This window comes from Lupinus angustifolius, chromosome LG05, assembly GCF_001865875.1.
Source record: "Lupinus angustifolius cultivar Tanjil chromosome LG05, LupAngTanjil_v1.0, whole genome shotgun sequence".
Taxonomy (NCBI): Eukaryota; Viridiplantae; Streptophyta; class Magnoliopsida; order Fabales; family Fabaceae; genus Lupinus; species Lupinus angustifolius.
In genome coordinates this window covers 24,899,388-24,927,098 of record NC_032013.1, presented here as the reverse complement: position 1 = coordinate 24,927,098, position 27,711 = coordinate 24,899,388, and the positions used below count along the sequence as shown (strand labels likewise).

General features: G+C 34.0%; 3 protein-coding genes and 1 long non-coding RNA gene across 10 annotated transcripts; 2 read left to right on the top strand and 2 right to left on the bottom strand.

The window, feature by feature from the left end:
- Nucleotides 471-16,324, bottom strand: LOC109348376 (chromodomain-helicase-DNA-binding protein 3-like). Of its 6 annotated transcripts, none has more exons than XM_019588783.1 (18): nt 16,198-16,323; nt 13,963-14,054; nt 13,428-13,561; nt 12,071-12,261; nt 11,812-11,936; nt 11,413-11,688; nt 10,112-10,261; nt 9,385-9,639; nt 9,105-9,245; nt 8,711-9,010; nt 8,348-8,521; nt 6,627-7,850; nt 5,874-5,978; nt 3,677-4,813; nt 2,159-2,476; nt 1,866-2,052; nt 1,005-1,158; nt 471-965 (listed from the first exon to the last, which is right to left on the bottom strand). In XM_019588783.1, exons 2-17 carry the CDS (start codon nt 13,990-13,992, stop codon nt 1,034-1,036), a joined length of 4,872 nt encoding a protein of 1,623 aa, XP_019444328.1. In that variant the 5' UTR covers nt 13,993-14,054; nt 16,198-16,323; the 3' UTR covers nt 471-965; nt 1,005-1,033. The 6 variants fall into 6 exon arrangements, with proteins under 6 accessions (XP_019444328.1, XP_019444331.1, XP_019444330.1 ...); XM_019588786.1 differs by having other exon boundaries at nt 471-1,158; nt 3,677-4,195; nt 4,307-4,813; nt 16,198-16,322; XM_019588785.1 differs by having other exon boundaries at nt 471-1,158; nt 3,677-4,202; nt 4,314-4,813; nt 16,198-16,322.
- On the top strand, nt 16,078-21,853 carry LOC109348377. Its single transcript, XM_019588787.1, has 2 exons — nt 16,078-16,083; nt 19,910-21,853. The coding sequence occupies exon 2, from the start codon at nt 19,923-19,925 to the stop codon at nt 21,351-21,353; it is 1,431 nt and encodes a 476-aa protein (XP_019444332.1). The 5' UTR covers nt 16,078-16,083; nt 19,910-19,922; the 3' UTR covers nt 21,354-21,853.
- On the bottom strand, nt 23,527-27,147 carry LOC109348374 (translin-like). Of its 2 annotated transcripts, XM_019588779.1 has the most exons (8): nt 26,808-27,147; nt 25,631-25,727; nt 25,391-25,506; nt 24,824-24,868; nt 24,453-24,478; nt 24,175-24,310; nt 23,743-23,872; nt 23,527-23,699 (listed from the first exon to the last, which is right to left on the bottom strand). In XM_019588779.1, exons 1-7 carry the CDS (start codon nt 27,145-27,147, stop codon nt 23,766-23,768), a joined length of 867 nt encoding a protein of 288 aa, XP_019444324.1. In that variant the 3' UTR covers nt 23,527-23,699; nt 23,743-23,765. The 2 variants fall into 2 exon arrangements, with proteins under 2 accessions (XP_019444324.1, XP_019444323.1); XM_019588778.1 differs by having other exon boundaries at nt 23,527-23,872.
- LOC109348375 lies at nt 23,855-24,413 on the top strand. The gene is made up of 2 exons (XR_002107724.1): nt 23,855-23,956; nt 24,136-24,413. It is a non-coding gene; the product is annotated as an uncharacterized LOC109348375 (long non-coding RNA).

Sequence of the window (27,711 nt, the reverse complement as noted above, 5' to 3'; positions counted from 1 at the left end):
AATCATTTTTTTAAAGAAATATTGATTTATATATATAATAATGAGTTTATGTAAATATAAAAAATAATGCATTAATCATAATAAACATAAAATTTAGTTTATGTAAATATATATAAGCTCAAATTTCACCTCAAATTCAACTCATTTGGTTTATGAGCCAAGTTTTTTGAGCTAAATAATGAATCTAGTTTTGAACGAAGCTCGGTTCATTGTCAGCCTTCAGTTTATCTAAGATTTTGCAAACCTAGAAGAGGTGCATTTTATTTTAATATATTCTTGTTTTTATCTTTGCTTAAAATTTATAATCATGGTGATAGTTTTTAAAGAATGACCCAAAAGATGAGAATCACCTTTGTAGTGTCAAGATGTTGGAACAAGCTTCACAATAATTAAGAAAGCTCATATTTTCTGAGAGGAAGTGTAGCCAGAAAGGAGGAAGAATGAGACACTTTTAATTAGTTGTATAAATCAATATTAAAAGTTTAATTTTACCACAAAAAATATGGCAATATATAATATTAGGATGCATTTACAATAGAGAAATGGTTGGAGCACATATTTATGGTGCAACATGAGTTAGGAATGAAATAACAAGTGTAGAAATGTTACTTAGTTGTCTCTCTAAAACCACCTATCTCTCCACCAAAATAGAATCTCTCAAGACTTGTACAAAGTCTACTACTCTACTTTCTTGAAGGCAAACTATTGAATGTTACTTTCACTGTATCAGATCACTATATACTAATTCAGAACTTGATACAAAAAGGGCATATCAGAAGATGAGGTAGATGAGAATTCAAAAACCAATTTCATCAGAGGGAAATTTTTCTGTATATTGTAAGCAGTTGATCTGATATTCCACTATAATTAGGCATGAGAGGTACTGGATGAGATGAGGCGGTTACAGAGGCTTGGGCCTCGGCCAAGAAACCGTTGCCATCATCACGAAGATTTCTGAAGGATTGAGTCATGGGATTAAAGCATGCTCTATCTGGGCTGATGTGTGGAGTGGTTCCTGAAGGATGAACCGCCGTCATTGGAGTTGATAAGGTTGGGTGCATTGTGGTGGACCTGCCATACATTGTTCAAATCCTTCAGCAGGCATATGAGATGTATGGTGTTTCGGAACATGAGAACTTGAGGAGCTAGGTGTTGGCACTGCATTTGGAAACCCTGCTCATTAGGATAATGAAATAGCAATAGTAGAAGGTATCCATAGCCAGATTCATCACTAAATCTGATGCTTAGGTATAAAAATGTAAAAGTTGATAAAGAAAAAGGTATGTATATGTATGTCTATATCTATATGTGATAAACCAATGTAAGTTTGGAGTTAAGCAAAACATGTGACTAAATAATCACCTTGACTCCATCCAATAGCAACTTCCAGATCAATAATCAAGTCATGATCTTTCATATATCAAGGCAGAAAGACCAGTGGTAAATGTAGATTTTAGGGAAATGCAGCATGCAAAATAATAAGAAACTGACATTACAATACACATTCCTACTCATCCCCCAAACTTATGCACCTTACGTGCGTTTTACAACAATTGGTCCAATATTTGACTTCAATGCTTGTGGGGGACAGAAGAATAGATACAGATTTGAAAAATGAAGCAACATTTAAGTGGCTTCTTGTCTATTTTTCTCCTCGGGTATTTATTGGCAGTACGATGTGAGTTGAGTAACCAGCAATCTCTTATCCAGAAGAAACTAAATTCTCTTAGCTAGCTTTAAATGATAATTAGATATCTTGAAGTATTCATTAGCTTAAGTGGATAATAAACAGGTGCAATGGCCATAGCTAACAAACTTAAATATCAGCATTTCAACAAACAAGTTTACTTAGGCACAATCCATACCTTGATCTATGTATTCTGCATCAACCCAAGCCTCGGCCAATGCCTTATTCATACAAGCTATTTTACATTGCATCTCAAGTTCCTCAATCTTTAGTGCTACTGCAGTATCAGCCTCCTGAATCAACATAGTGTACTTTTCACGCAACATTTCAACCTCCTTTTGGTAATCAGATTGGAGCTGCGATGTCTGGTTAACAGAGAAACAAAACGTAAGCTAGAAATAGCAGGCCTCATAATCCAAAAAGAAATATTAAAACTATTAGAAAAGTACAAAAAAGGATTACTGCTCATACTTTTTTCTCATGAATCTTGGAGACTTCTTCTTTCACCTTTTTTATTCTCTCCATTTCAATTACCATTGGATCTCGGTATGTGGTGTCGGGTGTTTCAGATGTCGCATACTGAGCATTGGAAATACTGTGAGGAACATGTCTTGTATTTTCATTCAAGGGCTCAATGGGGAAGGGTTGCTGTGTGACAGGTGGAATAAAGGAAGGGTTAACTGTTTCCGCCGAGTCATTCAGTGCTTGCAATAGTACTTCAGCCTCTAGACGCATGACGGTACTTGTTGAATTGTCCTCCAAAAAAGATGGAATAGAAGGCATAGTCATCTGCAAGATACATGTAGCAAGTGTGAACCTTTAGATGTAAATAGTTTTGAACTATCCCAAAATAAAATTCCATGATAACTAGTAGTCTTCATGTCAATAATGCTAGTAAGATTGGTAGTATTTTAAACCTCACAAATACTTAGAAAGCAGAGGCTTTTCTCTATCATCAGATAATGATTGCACTGCTTTTATGTTAGGTTCTGAAATTCATGGAAAGAAAGATAAAGAACTAAATACAATTCCAGTTTAAGCGAAGTATACGATAATGTTTATAGAGAACTAATGTGGTGAAGAAAGGATCCTTTTCATCCACAATTCATAATATTTATGTCAGATATACACCACAATTATTTTTTATTTACACATGTTGAAGAATCACTTGAAGCACTTGACCGGAAGTTTTTGACGTATGTGTAAATACATCATATTTAGTGCATATTTTATACCAAACTTGAATCCTAATTCACGAGAGTAGTCTTAGGATTCTCGGGGGCACCATTGGACAACCACAGAGAGATTGGCAAGAGCCAAGTAAGGGATTCCCTTGAATCTTATACGGCAAGAATAGCTGCATGCTTCAAGTGAATATAGGTTTTATTGTTGGAGAGAAAATATTACCAATTATTGGGTTGTCTACCTTCACAACTAATATTTCATGGAAGAATGCGGTAAAAGTTAACTCATTAACGTGTTTTGGTAACCTCTATCCTGGAAACTCTTCTTTGATAAATTTTTAATTCTCTTTATATTATTTTCTAAAAAGTGACTAAAATAATTAATTAATGGAATCAATTGAATAACCAGTACCTGTGGGATCGAACATTTTTATTACATGGTGACACAATTGTATACTTGCGGTATTGGACGCATCATTTGTACATGACCAAAGAATGACCATCACACTTTGTTGTACACAGGCAATTAGGAGCCCAAGCCCACCATTATCATATCTAATAGAAGCATGTGGAACCGGATAGGCTGGATTGAACTTTAAAATGTTTGTCCAGAAACTAGTACCATGTAAAAGAACTAATCTAAAAACTTAACCAATCAAGTGAGGAGCAGAGAATGCCCAAAACTAATTGAAGAGTAACAAAAGGAGGTTGACCAGAGTTTGTTGCTTTGTTGCAACAGCTTTAAGATTATCAAGAAACATTAATGAATAACAGCAAATGGCTTCTGAAACAAACATTTACTAACCTGAGGCAATGGCGACGACGACGAGTTTGCATATGACGGTTGCATAAATGGTAAGGTGGTTTCAGCAAACTCCGAGGTAGTTGACTGACCACATACAGGACTCAATACATTGTCACTTTGTCTGAAATCAGGAACAACAGTACTATCGCAAGTTAAAGCATCTGTCTCAACACTGTCAAGTTGTGCAGGATGAATATTCATAGAATTGTCACCAGCAACCAATTCGTTCACAAAAATATGAGGACCTTCGGAAACGTTGAAGTCAGACACAGCAATCTCTGTACTTCTAATAGAACTCTGTCTTCCCAAAGAACTTGTAACAGGGATGACATTATGAGGATTATTACTTGAATTTGGCACTTTATTCTGTTGCTCAGTGATATCACAAGTTAAAGCATCTGTCTCAACGCTGTCAAGTTGTGCAGTATGCGTAGCCATATTTATAGAATTGTCACCAGCAACCACTTCGTTCACTAAAATATGAAGATCTTCAGAATCTTTGCCATCAAACCCAGCAATCTCTGTACTTTTAATAGAAATCTGTCTTTCAAAAGAACATGTAACATGACTGACATTATGAGGATTATTGCTTGAATTCGGGATTTTATTCTGGTTTTCAGGGTACGAAACTTCTGCAGCTACCGAGGACATAGCATTCATTCTGTCATCTTCTTCACCAGATTCCAATTCCATGGCATCAGTTTCCAGAGGCAGACTACAAGATGTATTTTGAGATAGGAAATTTTCATGAGCCATAGAAGGGCTGCTATGAAATTTTTCTGTATAAGCCATGTCATGTGAAGACAGCACTGTTGTGGGAGATTTTGTCTGAAGATGTTTGTTTGTGGCAGATTCTAAAATATTTGAAAGACAAGGACCCTGAAAACCCTTCTGCTTCTCACCTGACAAATCTTTCAGCTGAGGTATCTCAGAGTCTGAAGCACTATTTATGTTGCAATTCTCAACATGAAGTCCATTTTGTAAACAACTTGAAATTTCTTGCTTAAACTTCCGCAGTTCAGAGTAAACTTCAATGATTTCCTCTTCCTTGCAAATGAAATTCAAATACAGTTTTGCGAGTACAAGAGAATATTTCCTGTCAATCTTGTGTTTCAAGAAAGAAGCTGCTAGCCAACACTGAAGGGATGCACATTCCATCAGATGACTATGATATAATGCATACAGACAAATCATATATATTTCATAATATGTATTTTCCGAACATGTAGATACTCACATAAACAACAGCATGCATAGACAAATAAACTAAAACTGTTTCAACAGATTGGACACAACAGGGTTTGTCATTAGAATTGAACATTGTCTTAATATGCAGCTATAGGCATCACCTAGTCATATTCATAAGTGACTCGGATCTGATTACTAGGACAGTAATCCGCAATTCTGGTTTGTAATTACTCCTTCTATGTTCTATTACTTTGTATAAATCTCAGATGACATGTGTTGTAATCGTTATGAGTTCCAAATTAAGTAAATAAGGAAGCTCAATGTGATACTTAAGTCAGGAAGAGAACCCAACTCATATATCTAGTCGATTAGGTGGGAGAGCCTCATAGCTTAAGTACGAACATTGTACTTATTCACTCAATCTGGAACTCATAACAGTAATCAGAACAAAATTTTCCTCTATGGTTTTGAACCAGTGTGATTATTCTCTCCCGCTTCGTCTCAAATTGCAGGAAAAAGAATACAGTTCCCCCTATTTTAAAAGGAAGCTAGTGTAGGCCATTGGTTTCAAGTGGATGCTTCCTCTTGGATACCATGTTCATAAACTAGAGAGGAAATAAGAGTTTGAAAGAGTGTTAAAAGGAAATAGAATAAGACATGGTAAAAAGGCTGTCCGGAGAAGCATCATATATGAGAGGGAGTATTATGAACATATTCTGTCTATCAATCAGCCCTTATTAGACCATCAGCTAGCAACATTTGAACACTCAATCGACGACCTAAATCTTAGCAGTTAACACTTTCATAGTTCATAATTCGTAGAAAGTATGACAAACAAAAGGTAGAAGCTAGAAAATATTTGCTCAGGGACTCACTGCTGCTGGTCAGCCCTTATTTGAGTCAGACAAATGCTTTATGAATGACTTGTGAGCTGGAACCAACAAAGAAAGAAAGCTGGCAATAATTCAAATATTAAAAGGAGGAAAAAAAAATCAGTTCAAATACTAACCACTGATATTTTAAATGCCTGTGTGGTAGAACCATCCTCGCAACTGATGTTGTAATGTTTAAATATGTGCTCAAGAATCCTCATGGCAATGGCCTTGACGTTTTTCTGCAAATGAAATCAAATGAACAGGGAAAGTTGAATAAAAATACAGTTTCACTATAAGAATATAATCATCATAGTCCAACCATTAAAACAAATCAGCAGTCAATAGTTATTACATTGATAATGTAATCAAATATAATCCATTGCCTGTCTAACACTAACTGTTTCCAAGCAATGATTGCTTTAGAAGTCTAGTCTAATAAAAATTACCGTCCTTTCAAATTCTTTTCTTCTAATAAGATTTATACTTCTATAAATAAAATTAACCAAATGGAGCACAAAAATTTGCCTGCTCTATCATTGAGAGAACTTCTTGAAATAAACCCAATAGTAATTACTAAAGGATAATGTAGTGTTAGTAAAATGAGCATTACTGTGTTGCCTATGTTATCATAAATGGTACATCGCGCACATATTCAGCCAATGTGATACTTTGATACTTATTTAACAAATATATGGGTCTCTACTTACTTTCTACACAGTACTTGTGTGAAGTCATTGACAATATTGTCTAGAAAAACTTCAATACTAGTTTTGCAGGAAAAAATCAATAACACTTGATTTAATTAAAGGCAGCTTCTGTGAAAAATGCCCCCACAAAAAAAACAAGTATTTAAGCGGAGGTTAACAATGTATGTATCGAGACCCTACCGGAAGATGTAGAACATCACACAGAACTGATATATCTGGTTTTGGCAATAACTCAGCACTCTCTGGTATGTCATGCAGTTTATTTTGTTCAGCAGTACCATTCATTTTTCTTGCCTTTCTAACAGCACTTGGTTTCTTCTTTTTCTCAAGCCTTGTTTTCAGATATTTGGAGTCAACAATATCCTTTGAAACTTTCCTTCTCTTCAAATCAATGTTATACTTGGAAGAGAATTTCCTCTTTTTGGGATCAACACTATCCTTGGACGCTTTCCTCCTATTGGGATCAACACTACCCTTGATCACTTCCCTCCTCTCAGGAACATTATCCTTCGATAGTTTCCTCCTATTGGGATTGACATTAGCCTTCGACACTTTTTTCTTCTCGCTCATAATGGGATCACTTAAATACTCAGATTCTTTTTCAATGTGATCAAAATATTTGACTGTTTTCCTGGTCCTTTGAGATGAAACAGACAAAAAAATCCACCGAGGTTGCCTTCCATTAAGGAGATCACTCCAGGAAAATATATTTGGTCCATTATCCGATTTCTTCATAACTCTTTCTCCTGCCAATAAAATGTTCCTGGCAAATTCCCCTCCATTTAGTTGTGCTCTGAATATGAATGACCATTCATGACAATCAGTGTCACCACTGCTATAGACCAGTCGAGATAATAATTCACCGGTTACATCATTTAGAAGTGACTCATCAGTGGAGATGTCTGCAGCAGACACTGAGGAGCCACTACAATGCAAGTCATCAAGCTTATTGAACAGATATGAGGCACCCCATTTTAGCAGATTGAGAAAAGTACTCTGGGTAATCAACTGCATATCGCTTTCAAGAGCTATACCCTCTTTTGCAAGTATTAAAGCCCTCTCTTCAACAGTGAAAGGTGAGTACAATCTGAAAACAGTTATCTCCGTGCGCTGGAAGCTGATAGACATCTTGTGTAAGGCTCTGAGGTCATTATGTAGATCCCAATCACTGTCAAATAATATAACAGTATCCACTGAGGAAAGCTTAACACTAGGTAGACAAGCACGGTTTTCAATCAAGAAGACAAATTTTCCACTTTCCCTGTCGTTAAATGTGTCTAGGGCAGCTTGCTTCATTGATGGTCTATACAGTCTATCATACCGTACATAGCAATCTTTACCAAATCTCTGACAGAGAACATCGTCTAAAATATCTCCAATTGATGCAGAACCATTAGCTGTTGACTGCAGTTTTTATAATTAAAAGAAAAAAAATTAATTGATTCCTTGGGAGTCTAAAAATACTGGTGTTTTAATCATAACATTAAACGACCACTCGGCCACAAATACAGTGTTTTGATGAGAACAGCTATTCTCATTAAAAGAAGGGGAAAAGGACATGAATAAGTTAAAATGTATAAACTTATATTAATAATGACCTCATAAGTAAACTACATTAAAATTATAAAAATAAGGTCATTTTGGGTTTATAAACAAACAACACAAGATCAGGTAAACAATACTTATATTATTAAATCATTCCATAATTTGCTAAATAAACCAAATTATCAAACAAGTAGATTATCACATTAATAAGGCGAGATGGCACAATAGCACAGCCAGCTCAATCAGCATTGAAGCAATAAAGCTCCGTCTCAATGTAATAAGAAATGAAAAAAAACACAAAGATACATGAAATAAGAGAAATAAAAATAAAGCAAGGGGCTTCAATCGATGGCTACCTGAAATAGTATTATCACTCTTAGTCCTCGACTTCTTGCTTCCAAAAGGATTTTTTCAAGAAGCTGCAACTTTCCACTTGCTTTAATTCCAATATTTAAGTGCTCTTCAACAGGAAGGCCTCTAGTGACAAAACTATGCAGTGACTGGTCCAGAAGATAAGGGTGGCCACAGCACTGTAAACATCAACCACATATGAAGCTTTCATTAAGCTTTCCTATTGACAATGCATTCAGAGCTATAGCATAATAAAAAGTTGAACAAGTGATATCATTAAAAGAACGTCTAACTAAAGGTTGACAACAAAAAATGTATGGTATATGAAGTTTCAGCTTATTTCAAATTATGTTTCTCATCATGTCTACCTTCCTTGTTGAGATAATAAGATCATGGAGAGCAGCAACATTGTCAGACTTTTGGCCTGAGCATAACAATGTTGAGTGTGAAAGCAGCATTGAACAATATTGTTCGAGCTGCAAACTGGAAAGCGGGGCAGGAACCCAATACTCTACAAACCTAGTGGACCTAAATGCAACATATTTTTCCAATTGTCTCTTCAAATCGGAAATGCTAGCGGAGAAGAAAGTCTCCACTGGAGGAACATCTAATCCATGATGTCCAGACTTAAGGAATGAAAGTAATTTGATAAAATCAGCTCGATCATCCTGATATTCATCAGAAAAAAAGTCAATACATGGAAAACATAGCTATTTTTTGGTAAATAAAGGAAAATATAAATATTGAACACTAGCAGTGTACCTTGATTAGTCCACTAACAAGAACGAGCTTCATCTCAGCTGCCAGAATCGAGATATTGTCCAAGTGTTTACAAATTTTGGGTCTCTGGCATTCATCAATTATTATCACTTCCCATTGAATGCAACTTAGTGCAACTAAGTCCTGCATATCACATTAAAACATGTTGAGTGAAAAAAGAAAGTAAGTAATTTTATCATTGAAACTTCTTGTAGAAAATGTAAAATGGAATAGTTTCTAGAAAGTCATTTAACATATGGAACCGGTAGATATAAGAATGTACCTCAATGATAACATCATAAGATACTAATAGTATTTGGAATAAGATGCTACCATCATCATTATAAAACTCTAATTCCCTGATGCTACTTTTTGCATTTTTGTCTCCTTTGTAAACTACAAGATTGACAGATGGTGCCAGATGTAAGAACTCTGTTTCCCACATAGAGAGGGAAGTAGAACCTGAGATGATGAGAAAAGGCCTCTCCACATTACAATGCAAAGATAATATGAACAGAATCACCTTCATAGCCCGCTCCTGAAAATGTAGTTTAACAATAAATCGGGCATTCTAGTAAGTGTTATCTGAATTATTAACCATAGCCATTTGAAACTCCACTTCATACATCTTAGACATTGGACTCTATAAAATGAATGCAATACATACAGCATGTCTTTTTTCTTGGCTTGATGCTTCATATTGATATTACAATTATCTGCAATTCTTTTTCTAATATAAACATGCACCAAAACAAGTAAAACCTACAACATTTGGTTGATTAATGAAGATATATGTTTCTGTCTGTCTCTCCCCTTCTCTTTTCATTCCTCCCTGTTCCTCTCTCTGAGTGTGAGTGTGTGGAATTTAATATTCATATAACATGCATATAATATCCTAGAAATCATGCATTATTGACTTTATCCAAAACTACAGAATAGATGTCCTCACAAGGATGAAAGCTAAGAAATGAAGTAACTATATAAGAATAGAAGTTGAGGAGAATACAGACCTGGTCAACATGATCGTCTACAATAAGAGCACTCTGACGTTTGTTCCAACACATGTGAAGCTTGTTCACATAACTTAAATACTGGTTATAAAACCCTGGTGAATCTCCACATGGCAAAACTGGTAATTCAGCAAAGGAAGCTTCTCTCCCCTAAAGGACCAAGTAAATTGTGTTATATAACACAATATATATCCAGAACGTGTTTCATACATGCTGTGAAGAGCTACTTTAACCCAACAAGAAGTCAAGAGGTTTTTCCTTTGTGTATCAAAAGTATTCATCTCATTCATGAGTCTAAACTTTTCCACCTTGACATGTTTTCGTTAAATAACTATTTATATGAAAATAAAATAAAATAAAGAGGGTGGGTTGGAGCAACATTAAGGTTGTTGTTTATTGACCATGAGGTCACAGGTTCAAATCCTGGAAATAGTCTCTCTGTTTGCAGGGTAAGGCTATGTACATCTACTCTCCCTAAACCCCACTAAGTTGGAGCCTCGTGCATTGGGCCGCCCTTCTTATATGAAAATAAAATAAACATCTAGTACCAGGAGGCAACAATTTCAGACAAGTGACGATTACTTTCTGCTACAATTTATATTGCCAAACCTGCCATTGACCATGGATATGGTTGCTTACAAAAGAACCCTCATAATTATATTGCTCACGTTGTAACCAATCTTTATAATATTTACCCCAAAAAAAAGAAATGACCAAAGCTAAAGAAATCAAATCATAAAAATAATCCAAAACAAAGAAATTTCCACATTTCATTCAAAAGTCAAAAGTTATGAGATATCATTTAATTTAACCTACAAATGCATCTCGGGAGTTAACAAAACCTTCAGCTGAATGCATTCAGGAAAACAAGTTCAGATTGAATCAAGTTACTTCATCAAGAATTAAAAGACATTCTCTTTCCCCACAACTGCAGGAGACTAATCTCACATTCTGTTTTCCCACAACTTCTGGAGACTAATCTCTTTCAAGGTGTAGGGATCACAAAAGTGGATTTTGCCTCAACCCACAAAATCTTTTCATAGACCTGGTAGCAATCGAACCCCTGACATCATTTGTAAGGAACCAAACTATCCACCAACTGTGTTGGGCCTAATTGGTGTGTTTTCTTTCTTTTCTTAGGGATGTAATAAAAGTTGCAGTAAGTTCATGTAACATCTTTAAAACGGTCTTTGAATAAACTTGAACTTAAAACTTAAAAAGCTTTAAAAATTAAGAGAAGGTTACAGTGCAATTAGCAAGCATATTAAATTATTGATATTTAGTTAAATCAAAAGTGACACCTTATTCGTTTCAAAAGGTTTTGACAGTCTGTTTGCTATCATTCGACGACATTCGTACTCTTGTGTGAGTTTCATGCCTTCAGACGATGTCATAAACGAAGCATTATCTAACTCCCATGAAACGTTATCATAACCAAGACCGGTCCATTTTACAAGCCATTGATAACGGCAGTCATCCTCCCCATTTAAATGTTCATCATTTCGCTTTGGCAATATAAATTTCCTTTTTAGCAGCAAGCGGTAAGGTATACTCCACTCTCTTGTGCACCTGATAACCTGGTAATTTGGCATTTGAAGTAGAAGTTGTTTCATAGACACTTCCAAAGAAAGTAATAATCAATAAACCAGAAACCATTGACTATCCTTTCTAAGAGTATGAAGAATAAAGCGTAACTGAACCTGGGGTTTCTTCTTAAACTTTGCCAAAAGCTTTGGAGCTTCAAGAAGCATCCGTGTTTCTGGAATCCAGCAGTTGTGAGCATGAGCAAGGCCCTGATACTTGACAAAGTACTCCCTTTGCACCACTAGCAACAAGTTACTAACTTATTATAACCAACTAACAAACCAATTATCCAATGTATATTTCATGAACAACTAAGGCAGGTGAAACAAAATAACAAAATCAGGGGGGGGATGAGACAAATTTTATTGACCAGACCTTTATCTTCTGAAACCACTTCTCTAGAATCCAAGACGGATTCTACCCCTTCAGAGACAGAATGCACACCAAGCTCTACCATTTTCTTAACACACCAGATACAGTACCAAAACATTGCAGCAGTATATTTGAGAGGAGGATCCAAACAAGAGGAATGGTACCTCCTTCGACATCCTTTTCCACAGCAGCGCCTAAATAACAGTTCCACGTCATCATTAAACAAATGCAAATAACAACAAATACATAATGCCCCAGTTTTTTTGGATTATAATTCCTCAGTCAACTTTAAACAACTTTATTTTCATTATGTTCTTGCCAAACCTTCCAATTGGATACTTCATGCTGAAATAGATCCTTCATTAAAAAAACCTCAATTACTATAAACTGTAACTGACAAGTCTGTGTTAAGTCTGTGTTAGGTTTCTCTCCAACCAAATTCATCATAGAACCACAAAGTAGCACAATGCTACTACAAAAGTTTCTCATCCTGTTCTTGATGTTGAAGTATATCCTTTACAGAAACCATTCAGTTACTATAAACTGTAACTGACAAGTCTGTGTTAGGATCTAATTGACAGCTATAGAACTTAAGTCCCACGTCAGAAATGAATATATGATTCTGGTATAAGGTTTATGGCCCGTTTCACATGTCGTATAAGGCATGATAGTATCAGTTAATGCAATACATTATGAGCATATACATTGTTTGGTGTGACCAATGTATTGTGTAAGCTTATACGTCACACACCTTTATTAGCAAGTAATTCATGTTGACCAGAATTTCTAAAACATAATCAAAACCCCAAACATAAATGAAACATATTACCCACAGTCATTGTCAAAGGTATAAGATAGCATTACATACTACCCAAACATCCAATAAGATTAAGGAAATGACAAGGAATTGTGGTTAACATACAACACATTTCAAAGTCAAAAGTATCGACAAGTTTAGAGCACATACAAGCATGTGGTCATCACATATAAAAGGAAGCGGTGAATGTGAAAGGACTATATCAAGTGAAATTTGATATATATATATATATATATATATATATATATAATTACGATACAACTACATCACCAAAGCGGCTTGTAAAAGGGAACAATTTTGTACAAAATTGAAAATGAAAAATTGTGTTCTCTCAAGCACGCCCTAAGTCTTGGGTTGACCAGTTTGTGCTATTGTAATCATGATTTCAATGTAAAGAATAAGGCACAGCATAAGTCAGTAAGTCACAGATAAAAAAGAAGGAAATGAATTTCTATTCTATGTAGCAAAACTTTTTATAAAAGAGGACCATGGGAAGGACAAAAAACCCATTCACAAACAAAAAGATGAAATCCAGGAACTCACAAGAGTGTTCCACCATGCAAACAATTGTAACATACAACTTGTCCATCATCTTTCATATGACAATCTGCTTGTGTATTATCTTTATATTCTTCTGTCAATTCCTCGGTACACCAAAAATTGGAATGTCCTCCACCCTAGATTAATGCATAACAAAAGCTCAAATCAAAACAACCACTTACAATTAGATGAACAACTTAACACATTGCTAGTGTTTGGTAGAAGCATTAGAACGGGAGGGAGCATAATGTTCTGTTCCCTCTTTGGTGCGTTTCAATAATAGAACAAAAGTTAAGATGGGTGCACCAAAGAGAACAAAACCACTTTATTGATGTCTTGTCCCATTCAATTCCATTCAGCACCTTTTTTTTTCTATTTGCCAGCCAAATGCTACCATTGTATATCATCCGATGAATATTTTTACATTTAGGTACAAATTTAAAAGAAGCAATGACATATTAAGATAGTAGGCAACATTAGAAGAAGTAATCTCTGAGCTTTTTCAAAAAAAAAAGATAAGTGGGATCACAAAACCTACATCTTCTGTAACAAGAGTCTCAACTTTCATGTCACAGACAACAGTCTCGTTCCCCAGGGGATTAGCTTTTTATATGCTTGATCACGAACCACCTGAAGTATGAAAGGGGGGAAAAGTCTGTTGTAAGAAAAGAAGTATCGAACATTGAAAATGAAATTCAAAGATTTAACCATATTCTTTGGAATTCATTTCTCTGGAGAGAGAGAGAACAATCCATTTGCATAACCAACATAATACAATAGATTAATAAAAACCATTTGCAAATTTTTGTGAGCTCATCATGAAAATAGCCAAATAGGTATTGTGAACTGCCGCATATGATGGAGTCGTAACATCTCGGTTACGATAGCTGCCATAACTGCATCATGCCATGATTGTGGACCACATTGACCCACATCAGCTTGCAAGACTGCAACACAACCGCGACTACGACGCAACTGTGATTTAAAACCCTATAGCTAATCAAACCTGAACAAGCTGTTTGGAATAAGCTTACACAAAAGTTAATCTTATTAATTTATTTAAGTAGTAAAAAAGAAATCATGGACACTCTCATTTGCTTTTTATATAACAGAGACTTCGGGTTTCAACAATAAAAGTGAACAAAAAGCTGAGTATACTAGGAGTGAGTATAATGGTGGTACCTCTTACTAACTTAGTAGGAAGTTGGGAGTGAATTGTGGGTGAAGCAAAGAGAACAAGAATGAAGAGAAAACCTCAAGGTTGTTTGTTTAAAGACTTCACTAGTAATAAAAATAATAATGAGAATGCAAATGAAGGAACAAACTACTGAAAATCACTTGCTAATTGTGGTAAGCTCATAGTGAAAATAAAAGGTTTTAAATTGGGACCGCATTGTGATGCGGATACAACATTTCAGTTGTGATAGCTCTTACAACTGCATCAGGCTGTGATCATCAGATAACGCCATTGTTTGGTATAGATTGTTTTTCATGATTTTGGGTTTATAATTTTTTTCAAACTAAGCTTGTTTATAATTCATACAAAAACTTCTAAACGAAGAAAAAGAAAAAACAATTTCTCGGTTGGTGTCTTCAGTTTATAATATCACAAATTATAATCATTCATAATCTAAAAACACAATTTATATCAAACAGACATTGCATATTCTCATTTTCGAGCATGCACAACTGTTTTTTCCTCGAAAATAATATGAGCCATACACTCTATAGTCTATACATTAACACAAACTTGTTACTATTACTAATTGTTGGGAAGTAAGTCATGGATCGCATGCTTGGACTACTCCTCTTATTGTCAATTGTTTTTGAAATAAAACTTAACATTGTATCACAGGTTGACCTAGTCATGATGTTGAGCCTACCCGCAATTGTCAAGTCATGCAAACTTCACACTCCAGTTATAAAGTCATGGGCGGGGTTGTGTTAAGATGTCTCACATCGGATGAGAATAGAGTCATATTGTTGCTTATAAGGCTAAGTCATCCACACCCCTAAAGCTAACTTTTTGGGTTCGGTTAGGCCTAGGCCTAGTCAATTTAAGAGACTAGAGTCATACTCTAACTTCTCTCCGATTCTTATAAAAGTCAAAAGATGTCCTCTCATGGGTCATAGGTCATAGCTCTCTCAGAGGCTTATGTGGATGGACATGTTGGAACTAAGTCTCGTATTGTCTATGTCATTCTCTATTCCCCTGGTATAGTTTAAATACCTGTTGAGTTATTCCTATCATGCCAATTAATTTTGATATAAAACTTTTAACCTAGTATCATAGCTCGAGCTCAACTTCGATTGTCACGGGCAACCCACATTGTTTGCCTCACTCTTAAGGCATGATTTAAATTCATGTTGTCCTACTCCTCCTAGTTTTTAGATGGAACCTTAATTGAAAATTAAGAATCTTCATTTTTATACATAATAATAGAACTTAGATTTTCTACATAATAGAAATTTACAGTATAAATGATATAGTGATTTGAAGAGTAAGACAAAAGTGAAAACCCTATGAAGAGAATATTTATGTTACTACGAAGGTATCCTTATCAGAACTAATCCATTTCAGGGTGTGTGGTTGTTCCTTCCAACAAGTATCACACTCAGTAATCAAATATTTGACCTTTTGGTCATCCTGAGATCTACCGTGGCCTTATAATTACACCACTGCACCAACGCCTTGTTGGTAAACCCTATGATAGAAAATAAAGGAAAAAGAGTAAAATTGATGTTACATAATATTGCAGTATTTATTTCTCACCGTGGTGATGATTGATAAAACGATGGGTACACCCAATTCACTGCCACTGTAACCTTCTTCTTCTTCCAATGAGTATAAGAAATGAAAAGACAAAACAAAAAAGGATGCTTTGTTAAGAGGAAAGAGTAAAGGTTGCAATTATAGTATTACATCATTTTATTACATGTTTTCTTGTCAGTGTTATTACATGACTTTAAAATCCTTGCACTAACCTTGTAATAGGGTTAAAAAAATTATATTGTTAGCACAACATCTATTATTGATTTGTAAATTTTTCCATTAACCATATAAAGTTTACTGATGTAAAAACATTTATATTGTCAAGATATATATATTAAATAGAGTTTAAATGCTGGATTAACTTAAATATACGAAATTACGGTAATAGTAATAATAAAATGATGAAGGAGGAGGAGGGCAATAATATGTAGCCACGTACCTTGATGGGACCACAAAATAGAGGTTAGTGGAATAAAATACTATTACCTATGCTTACTTTTTTAGATTGAAAAAGGACCACCAATATTTTTTTGGGTGATTGACAAAATAGTGGTTGTTTTTAAGGTTGTTCTTTATGGGAAAAATGAAGAGAGAGATAAATGTTGTGGAAAAAATTAGATGTTTTCGGATCCAAATAACAATAAAAATGAGGAGGTTTGACATTATGGAAAAAATATATGTTGTTCTTATTTTATGATGAGTTGTAATAAATTATAAAATAATATGTGAAACTAAATAAGAAAATGTTATTTGTCAAGATTGTTCTTATGTTTATCTTCCCCTTTTCATCCAAACCCTTTTAAGCTTCATTACTCACAACAACAACAAAAATCCTAACAAACCATTTCAAAAATGCATATTATTTTTCTATAATTTAACAAACATCAATTTGAAATATATTTATAACATTTAATTTTATTAAATTCTAAAAATATTAATGTATTTTATTTCCGTTTTATTGATATCTTTTAATGTGTTTATCAAACTTTCAACTATTGAAATTATTAAACACAATTTTAGTCCACCAATATCTTACTAAATTAAATTCCAATACCCAATGTTTGGATTCCAAGTCTTAGAAATGTGTATGTCAACTCATTTTTTGGTTTAATTATATTTAGATATCTGATTCAATCTAATCTAAAAATTATATTTATATTTTTTTTAAAATAATAAGTTTAATATACTTTTTAAAGTTTTGAATTCACAAAAAATATATCTTATTTTGAAACAACAAGTTTAAGGTATGTTTAAAGTGTTAAATTCACAAAAACTCAATAAATATACTTCAGGTAGCAAATGGCATACACACAAATAAGAAGATATTGGTCTAATATTCAATTTTTTAAATATACTTTTAAAATAAGAAGATAATAAGGATAAAATAAGAAAATAATATTATATGGTTTTTTGGTGGAAATAAAAAGATATTAAGGGCCAAATAGGAAAACACAAATTACACCATGATGGGTGGTTATTTTGTGTTTTCCCTTTATTAATAGTATAGATAAGACTAACTCAATTCAGAACTGAAATAATTTCCGTTTTGTATATATCTACTTGATATCAGTTTGGTCTAAATGAGTAAGTTTCTAAAATTAGAACAAAAACTAAACAAAATCAATATATTTCTACAAAAAAATAATCCAATATCATCAAAACGAAGTCACTTTTTGGATTGAATTTCAATTTCTTTTTTGGATCGATTTGCATTCCTCTAAATAGGATGACACAATATGAAAATTATGTAAGACTTTAATAATTATTATTAGCCTAAAGTTGTTTACACCGTTAATATTGATTAATAATCCTCGTTTTTATTTAAAAGTTAATGATTACTAACGTATAAATAGTTGACCATAGACAATTTAATTTTTACAATATTGGATCAAAAACTATTCTCTTAATTTTTATATAACGTGATGAATAGACATATTTGGAGAAAAATATTTTTATCGATTAACATGACTTATGATAGAGTATCTATGGTAGGTGGTTCTGGTTTAAACTGCAAAATCGGCGGAACCAAACCAAACCACAAAATGTGGTTCAGTTATTTTTTAAGGAACCGTTTATATTGTTCAGTTTATGCCTATGAAAATTCAGGAACCGTTAAAACTGAAATTGTAGCTTGAATTATCAAATTTGTGTGAATTATAATGTTATATATATTATTACTAAATTATTATGTTAGTGTTTTATATTTTATTATTTACTAAATTGTTTTTCAGTGTTTTGATGATTTGAAACATATTTTTTAATTTTTATGGTATTGAATTGGAAGCTAACAAATACCATAATGTTATATATGTATTGTAATTATATATGTTAATGATTGTGCATTGAATTGTAGCATAATTATTATATATTTTACTAAATTGTTTTGTATGTTATTAACCGTGACTTGTATTGTTATATATACTACTAATAGATATATGTTATAGTTGTTAATTGTATTATTATATATGTGATCATTCACTTTTTTTCAAAAGTTACATAATTGTTATATATGTTATTAACAAACAATTATGAATTTCAATTTTTTTACTCACTTATATATCATTTATATTTTTATAATAATATTAGTGTTTTCGGACAAACAATATCTCTTATAATATATTTTCAACTTTCAAATAATTCAAGATTTAAAAAAAAAATAGGAAAAACTGTGAAACCGAACCATTCAAGAGCGGTTCAGTTCAGTTCATGTAATTAAATTTGTGGTTAATTGAGCTGAGCCAAACCATATATTTGTGTCCGGTTCAATAATTAAAATGCACAAAAAAATAAACCAAACTTTTACACTCCTATATACAATTTATGTGTTAGTAAAATATAATTCTGGTTAAGATTATAAAATTAAACGAAGCTTCTATAGATAGGTACTTGACTTAAGCGATATTTTATTCTTGATGATTAAGATTATAGAAAAAATATATATAGTGATAATATAAAAGTTTTATAATCATTATTAAATATTTAAAAGACTAATATAAATGAATGATAAATTGAATATTTATTATGTATTTTATGCTGACAGTAAATAAATGTCACACTCTTAACATTAACATTTGTAGAGGGAAACGCGTTATAATAACTAGCATGTTAACAATAACTGTTATGTCTGTTAACTCGTTTTTCTATAGTTTTTAACATATAATTTGTATATTATAAATGACAAATATAGTATTTTGTGTTAAATATTATATTTGATTAATGTAATGTTCAACTTTTTAAATAAGAATAAAATAAGAAGATAATGTTATATGACTTTTGTAAAATATAAAAAGATAATAATAGCAATATGAAATCACAAATTACACGATGAACCAACGGACTTTGGTTCAAGTGGTACATGTTTGATTCCCTTTAAGCAAGAACCCGGGTTCGAGTCTTGTGGATGGAAAAAATGCCCGTTGGGAGAGTTAGCCCCACTTACCTGTGAATGTGTCCGGCTCGAACATGATTGCCTCCAGTGCGAGGATACATGTGGGAACCAAAGAAAAATTACACCATGAGCTATTTTGAGTTTTTCGGTAATTTTCCTTGTAAGTTGTAAAGCCTTATTATCCATGACCTGACATTCTCTTTCACTAAGACCGTCCAATTCACACTCCTCCACTCGCGCGTGAAACCAAACACAAGACCATAACAAAGAACACATTAAAATCACAAAATAAAAAATAAAAATAAAAAAACCACAAAATCTCAGAACCACCACCGCGATGAGCGATAACCACCCTCGGCTTCAGAATCTGCGTTCCACGTCACAACTTCTTCGAGAAGCTTCTTCTTCCTTCTCTTCTAACATCATCACATTCCTCTTTCTCTCTCTTCTGATTCTCTCTTTTCGAACCCTAGTTGAAAATGGGACCCACCAACTCACCTCCTTCATCGACCGTGATCCTTCGATCAAGGCCCTTCTCTCTCGAGTTGACCTCGCCGGAGCTTCCAATAGCCACCGCCGGAGTGATCTCTCTCTTCACCGTCGGCGGCGGCCGCTTCTTCACCTTACACGCGTCGGAACCCTAGACGATGATTTTTTCTCCGGCGACGAAGATGATGCGCGGAGTTTGTTCGGGTCAAATTCGAAACCGATGGTTAATGGAAGCTTCGTGGCTTTCGGTCCCTTCAATCATGAATCGGGTTTCTCTGATCTCGTAGTTGATGATGGAATTAGGGTTTCTGAAATTGTTCGTTCTGGAGTTGGGTTCAAGGAGAATAAAGCGTTATCGTTCACTGAAGAAGATGGGGATAGAGAGAATAGCAATGATGATGGGATAAAAAACAAAATTGATGAGGATTTGAAGGAGAAAGAGAAAATTGGGGATTTAGGAAATGGTAAGCGGGAAATTGAAAAAGGTGCTGACTTTCAATTATTGGTGAAGGGAATTGAAATGGGTCGTAGAGATGCTGCAACTTTATTTATTCTTGTGAGTTCTTTATCAGTGGCGTATGGATGGGTGATTCTGGTTTTTCTGGTTACGTATTCATGGGTATTAGGTGTTGTTTTCGTTGCTGTTGTTAATGATCTTTTAGGGAGGTTTAGTTCTGTCACTGGTTTGGTTTGGGATGGTTCAAGATTAGGTCTTAAGAGGCTTTCAGGGTTTATTCTTATGAAATGGGCTGTTAGGGATGCATCTATTCAACTGATTGGATTGTGGTATTTCGGTGAAATTGAGGACCAGTACTCGTTTTTGAAGCTCTTTGTTAGGTTGAAATTGATGCCGTTTTCGGTTATATCACCATGGGTGAGAGGATTTGAGGAGATTCCGGGGTTTTTGTTTACTTGGGCTTTTGTTGATAACTTTGTGGCTTTTATATTTTCTGTCAATGCTTGGGTTGCCATTATTGACTCTAGGAAGAGTGGCAGGGAGATTTTGAAGGAAGGTTGTTACTTAATATCTATGATGTTTAACCAAGCTTTACAGATAAAATGCTTGGAAAGTGTAGTTTGTGGATCACTTATGAGATGGATTTTAGGCCGTATTTGTGGGAGGTCTTTTGCCAAGATGTTTCAGTCGACGATGGAGGTTTACTTCATGGTTGTTTGGCTCATGTTTTACTTCGCGGCCAGGTGTAGGGATGCAAATCTACAGGGTAGAAGGTTTGGGCTGCAAGAATTGGAGGGGTTGATTGAAGAAGGTCCTCGATAATAATATGTGGTGGTGATTTGATGACAGAATATATTAGACAGATGATATTAGAAGCAATGTTTTGCTGGCTTGTGTCTCCCACTTTTTGCAGTCCCTGCTGACAATTCCCGCCATTCTATAGTTTTGTCACCAACAAAGTGTTGAATGTACTTTACTAGAAGGCCAATATACTTGTGTATATTTTGAATGACGATACTTCATCTGTATATTATTCATGGAATCATTCAAATAGTCCATGCAATATATGTTGGGGTTTGACGCCTAATGGTGAGTCAGAAATTACAGTGTTTGAGAAATCAAGAATGGTAATCACACGGGGTGTTCGTTTATCTTGTGTTTTGTTCTATTTTAATTTTTTGGACAATTTATGTCTTTAGTTGGATATCATCTACCTAAACAAGGAAAAACACATTAATCTGCAAGAACAGGGAAAGTCATTATTCTGACTAAGCATTTTTTAGTACCCCTTTATAAAGTCTCAATAAAGGTTGTTTAGGATAAACTAACTTATGTTTGTTTTGCATGATTCCTGACCTTATTTGCTTGCCCCCCTTTGCTAGATACAAGCCATTATATTCTGTGTAAACTTATCTTGTAGAGATTTCATAATACTCATTTTGCGTCATGAAGTTGATTCAGCAAGGTTTAAACAAAAAGAAAGTTTTAGTCTGGTTAGAAAGTTCGGGCTATCCACATCAGAGGCAAGAGGGGCATTCCAACTAATGAAATTAATTGTTGATGAGCTTTTTGTTTAGTTCTGTTAGACTGATGTTTATCAGTCAGATAGTTTTTGATATTTTCTATTTGGTGGCTGATACACATGTTATGAAGATCTGTTATCTTCTTGATTTTTTAACCTCCCCCCTTTTACTAGCATAGAGGAATGCATATGTTTTGATACATAGTTGTGTTTGCTGAAAGATGATCAACTAAAGGAGCTTAATGATAGTAGCTAGTGTGCAGAGCATCTTGATTGCAATTGAATGAATGCGACTCTTCTTTGGTGGTTGTCTGTCAAATGATTCCAGTTTCAGGAAGAGACATAAGGGTGAGGGTAATACTTTAGGATGGTTAGTAGCTTTTGAGTCAATGAAATGCATAACCAAATTGGAGATGTATGAGTTTGCCCGCTTCAGTTTAACCTTCTTCTAAGGGCGATTTCCACAGAGCAGCATGTCAAGGGTTATGTTATTGCCTTATGGACAATCTTGTGAAACTAAAATTTTGTTAATGGTACCCTTCTCCTTTTGTTCATGACAACCCTGTTAATAAAAATTCAGGTTAGTTTTGCATGCATCTGCAGGAAAAATATGTATTAGCAGCATCATTTGGATTATCTGGTCTTTTATGGTTTCGTTTATTAGCTTATGAGTTATAATGGTTCTCTGATTGTAGTTTATTTTCAGTGTGTTTGGCAAGTCTGTCACATAATTTATAAGCTAGTCAAGTAGCTTATTTGACAAATAGAAGCTACATAGCGGTTTTTGGTAAAAGAGCTTATTCAATTAAGCTACTAGTTTATAAGTTCATACTTAGTAAGTTAGTAGAGGTAACTTACAACTTATAAGTTAGGGACTTACATTATTTTACACATTAGCTAATCTTACCAAAGAGTTTTAATTTAGCCTATCAACTTTCAGCTCCTAGCTAACAAGCTTTTGTCTAGCTTATGAGTTCTCAGCTAGCTTATGAACTAGTTGTGTAAGACAGAGCTTTCCTCTAGCCAAAGGACAGGTTAGGTTACTTATGGAACAGTGGTTGTTTTTTTTTGTAATTCCAAGAGTATCTCCTTACCTTATGATAAAGAACTAATCCCTTTCAGGATTCGTAACTGCCTATCCTAACAAGTGTTGCTCTTAGGAATTAATTGAACAGTGATTGTCATGATTGTTTGAGAAAAGTAGCATGATCCTGAATGAATTGATTTACATTGGATAGAAGATGCTACCAATTAGATGCAAAAACCAATGGTTAAAAATCCTAAGCTCCAACCCTCCAAGGGAACCTTATAAATTATAAAACCCTTAATTTGTAACAGCAGGATAACTTGGACTTCAAAAAAGAATGGAGGGGGATATGACAACTACATTGTTAGACAAAAGAGAAAAGGTTGAATTTTTCTTCCTCCATTAGTCAGGTGTGGATTGAAATTTAAAACCATGTTCAGTCCACCACAAGCATTGATGAACCTCAAATAGTGAATTTTATATCAAAGATCTTGAACATAAGGGATAGAGGGTTCTCAGTTCTCATTTTATATCAAACCTCTACTTTTCATTAACTAGTAAAAACAGAATTATAGTTACTGAAGCAGAGTCTAAAAGTTCTTTTCAGGTTACATAGTTGTTGATAAGTCAATAAAGCTCCATGCACTGAAGTTCTTGTTTTGGCTACAGCTATTGCAACCATAGTTTATCCTTCAACTCCTTTATCTCCAACAGATTCACCATTAGGCGTCAAGCCCCGAATCTTAACATCATAATGAACTTCTTCAACTTTTCTCAGGTCATACTTCATGCCTGCCAATGGCAGAAAGATACCATCCAAGCAGATAGTCAGTGAATGAATACAAATCCTTTCTGAAAACAGAATGTATGCAAACTGTTCTAATGAAAATTTAAAGGTAGATGCCAAAGAAATAAATTGCATATATACTTCACTCTTCTTTGCTAGAATAGTGTAGGTAGATGCCAAGAAATAAATTGCATATATTTCTTAGAAAATTGAGAATGCGATGATTGGCATCATTATCTGATGACAATAACACAGTGACAATAGGAAGAGAAAGAATATACAGGACAAGGTACAAGTAATAGCATACCATCAAACTTTTTCCGCAGAAAATCGTTTCGAAGATTAAGCAAGCGAAATGCAGCATGGAGATCTGTTAAAAACTTTAAGACCTTCCTTGGACAATCATAGTCCCCAGCTGTTACTTGATTTACCACATACCTTGGCTGCAAAGTCAAATATATTGCAAAATAGTGCACAACAATCATAATTTGTATTCCATAAACATGACAAATAATTTGATAACCTGTTGTGTCTGTGTTGAGTGTAGTGATATTCTCCATTTTGTATAGGTAAAAGAGTTCTTACCAATTCATTAGACATAAAACAAACACCTGCATCACAAAAATGTATCTTTATCAGTATGTTGTAGGAAAACTGAGAAATCTTTAATTGGCCACATGATCTCTGTGGTTTACAAAAGCTAGACCTCTTGGCCGAAATCAAAAGGTGGAGATGATGTTATAGGATTATTTTTTAACTTCATAAAATAAAAAAGTACAAAGATCAAGAACATGGGTTATAAACATATGATCATTATTATGTATAAATTACGTTGGGTTAACATGTAAAGTATAACATTTGGTTATCATGTTCTTGTGAAGTGAATCACAAGTTTGCAACTAATGATCATTACACAGGAACAAACAATTAATGCAAGTAATACTTAGAGAACTCACCTATTAGGTAGTCTTCAACATCTAGACCAAACTCTGAATTATTCACTACAAAGTTGTCAACAAGAAAGAACTCTTAAATCTCATAATGACTGGAATCAGTGTACAGTACAAAGTTAAAAAACATGAAACGTTATGCACTATGATGATTATATAGAAGAAAAACATAAAAGAATGACATAACTATGAACTATAGGATGTGTGCTAAATTAAGACAAGCTATGAATTTATAGATACCATTCATCTTAGTGTCCAAGAGATGAAATGTAAGAATGCATTGAAAAAGATTAAAAAAATTAGCTGTCCAAAAACTATTGTTCTAAATTCTAATGGAGCTCAACATCAGGCTAAACATGAAACTCAATCAACATTGCATGCAGCAGCTTTTTTCCAAAAGACCACAGTTTGAACCCTACATTTCCCTGCTGCTTAGAAAAACTTAGGACTTCACAATGTATTCAAGTAGTAATGACTTCAACATGCACATGCCAACCAGCCTAAAGAAAAGAAAAATCATCAAATATTTTTTGACAGGTCAATAAGCAACACAAAAAGAGTTTCAATACATACACCCAAGTTTGTCCTCAGCCTCTTTGTGCTCGAGAAGGTTTCCGGTTTCAAGCCAGTGCATAAACGTAAGCAGCGAAACTACAGACTGTGTCTCACTCTTCCAATCACCATGGTACCTATATTACATGGAGTGTAACTTAAAGACCACAAGAAAAATATCAAAATGGGAGACAAATATCACAGAAGTTCCTTTAAAATTCTATTTCTTGGGTAAATGAAATTGCTCTAAACTTGAACCACCTATAGTATTGACCAGAGCAACCTCCAAGAATTTGAGCAAGCTGCTTGTACTTCTCCTTTAGCACATCAATCTGAGACTTAGCCTTCTCTAAAAGCTCTATTGAAATGGTAAAAAAACACACATTTGTATGAGATAGTAAAAAAACAATAGCCAAAAAAACAAACTATAAAAAACAGCATCCACTAACCCTTCCAAATTCATCCCACATTGAATTTCTGGCTGTCTCAAAAAAATCCCAAGAAAATTCATAAAGGCAAACAGAAAGTTGGCAACGTCAATATGCTGCAGACTAAGTCGGGTCTCATCCGGTCTAGGGTCAGGTTTGAGTTCAAAAATTAGACTCAAACAATATTTAGGACCGAGTAAGGGCCAAGCATAACCCGACTCGACCCATGGTCAGTCACTCATCATGTTTGTATGTGTGTCTCTATTCAAATATGTACAAACTACAAAGTAATGACACTGTTTTGGTCAAAAGTATCATTAATTATATATTTTTTATCATATACATAACAATGTATATACATGAGAAGATTTTATCTAAAATGAGTTATATTTAATTGGGTCTAAGTTCGGGTTTAAAGATGGACTCAATTGATATTTAGGGTGGGGTTAGCTTCGAGCCTAGGTCCGGGTTTAGAAAATGACCCGACCAAACATTTAGAGGTGTGTAAGGGCACCCATGCTCACCCTACAACATACAATAAAATTATGTACACTACATCACAAAATACAATTCTACTAAGGGTCCCTTTATTTAAGCTTTTTAAACAAAAAAGGGGTTATTATTTTGTTAACACTTAACAGAAGTAATTATCACTTTATGGTTAGACTTTTACAAAGAAATAAGCTAAATTTCGGCATTTTCTGAGAAGCTATATTCTTCAGCTTCACAAAAAATCACTTTTTTCCAAAACCACTTCTGTAGAATCACATTTTAAGCAAAAAAACACACAGCATAAACTTGCTAAAAAACACTTCTGCAATAATACCTTTCCCCAAAATTGCTTTTATAAAAGCACTTATTTTTTAAGGTTAAACAAGCTTGCCCTAAATTTGACATCTTTCAATTCAACTTCGAAACCTTGAAACACAAACCCATTTACCCAAAATGGGGCAAAAACACAAATACATAAAAATGGAAGGGTTAACAAAAAAAGCACAGTGCTTTAGTACCATTAACGGAGCGAGATTGATGAACGAGAAGAAGCGTAGCATACATAACCCTAGTTGTTGATTCAATCTCCGAAACCACGCTTCGAATTCGCTCTCTCAAGGTTCCAGATTCTTCTAGCTCAGTTCTGAAGGTCTCGAACTGTTTCTCGAGCGAATAGGAAGATAGAGGGTTGTCGCCATTTGCCATTGACAACGAGGAGAATGAAGAAACGGGGTGTGAATGACGAAACGTTTCGAATTTGAGATATGGTAGCGAAACGAGAATGAAGGGGTTTAAGGAGAAGCGTAATAAGGTGAAGGTGTGGTTCGCGTTTCGAAACGCTGGTTTTATATATTGCATGCTTTTAATTTTATTGCGGAAAAAACAAAAAAGTATTTTATATCCCAAATGTGTAAATAAAATTAAGATACATTTAACTTAAGGTATATATGAGTATGTAATTTTGTTGATTTTTTTTGGTACAATATAATTTTACTGAATGTATTCATAATAAGTGGATTTGAAATAAATTTTGATACTGTCTTAATTTATTGAAGTTATAACCAAATATACATTACCAACAAGATATTAGTCTAGTAGTGTAAGATTTTGTTAAATTTCGGGATGACCAAAATGTGAAGAGATCGATTCCTGGGAGCGATATTTGTTGGAAGAAGCAGTCACGCACCAAAAAAAGATTAATTCCTTAGTTAAAATGGTGATAAATATTTTTGATAGTACAGAAAATATACAAAGGTACATTATGTAAAAAAGTATATCCACACACTCATTTTTTTTGTAAAACGTGTAAAAATTGTAAGCTCTAACGGTATATGAATTTTGTATACCGTTATTATATTATGTACTATTCATATTTAATGATTATTGAGCATTATAAATAGATGGTTTCATATATATATATAT

What these genes read in the sequence shown, in the direction of transcription:
- LOC109348374 (XM_019588778.1), bottom strand. Translation starts at nt 27,147, where the DNA reads ATGCAATATATAAAACCAGCGTTTCGAAACGCGAACCACACCTTCACC. An exon ending in GTTTTATGTCTAATGAATTG is followed by an intron (nt 24,311 to 24,452) that starts GTAAGAACTCTT and finishes TTGACTTTGCAG; the next exon opens with CCAAGGTATGTGGTAAATCA. An exon ending in TCTGCGGAAAAAGTTTGATG is followed by an intron (nt 23,873 to 24,174) that starts GTATGCTATTAC and finishes TGCCATTGGCAG; the next exon opens with GCATGAAGTATGACCTGAGA.
- LOC109348376 (XM_019588783.1), bottom strand. Translation starts at nt 13,992, where the DNA reads ATGAAAGTTGAGACTCTTGTTACAGAAGAT. An exon ending in AGTGGTTTCAGAAGATAAAG is followed by an intron (nt 11,937 to 12,070) that starts GTCTGGTCAATA and finishes ACTTGTTGCTAG; the next exon opens with TGGTGCAAAGGGAGTACTTT. An exon ending in TTGTTAGTGGACTAATCAAG is followed by an intron (nt 9,011 to 9,104) that starts GTACACTGCTAG and finishes GATGAATATCAG; the next exon opens with GATGATCGAGCTGATTTTAT.
- LOC109348377 (XM_019588787.1), top strand. Translation starts at nt 19,923, where the DNA reads ATGAGCGATAACCACCCTCGGCTTCAGAATCTGCGTTCCACGTCACAA.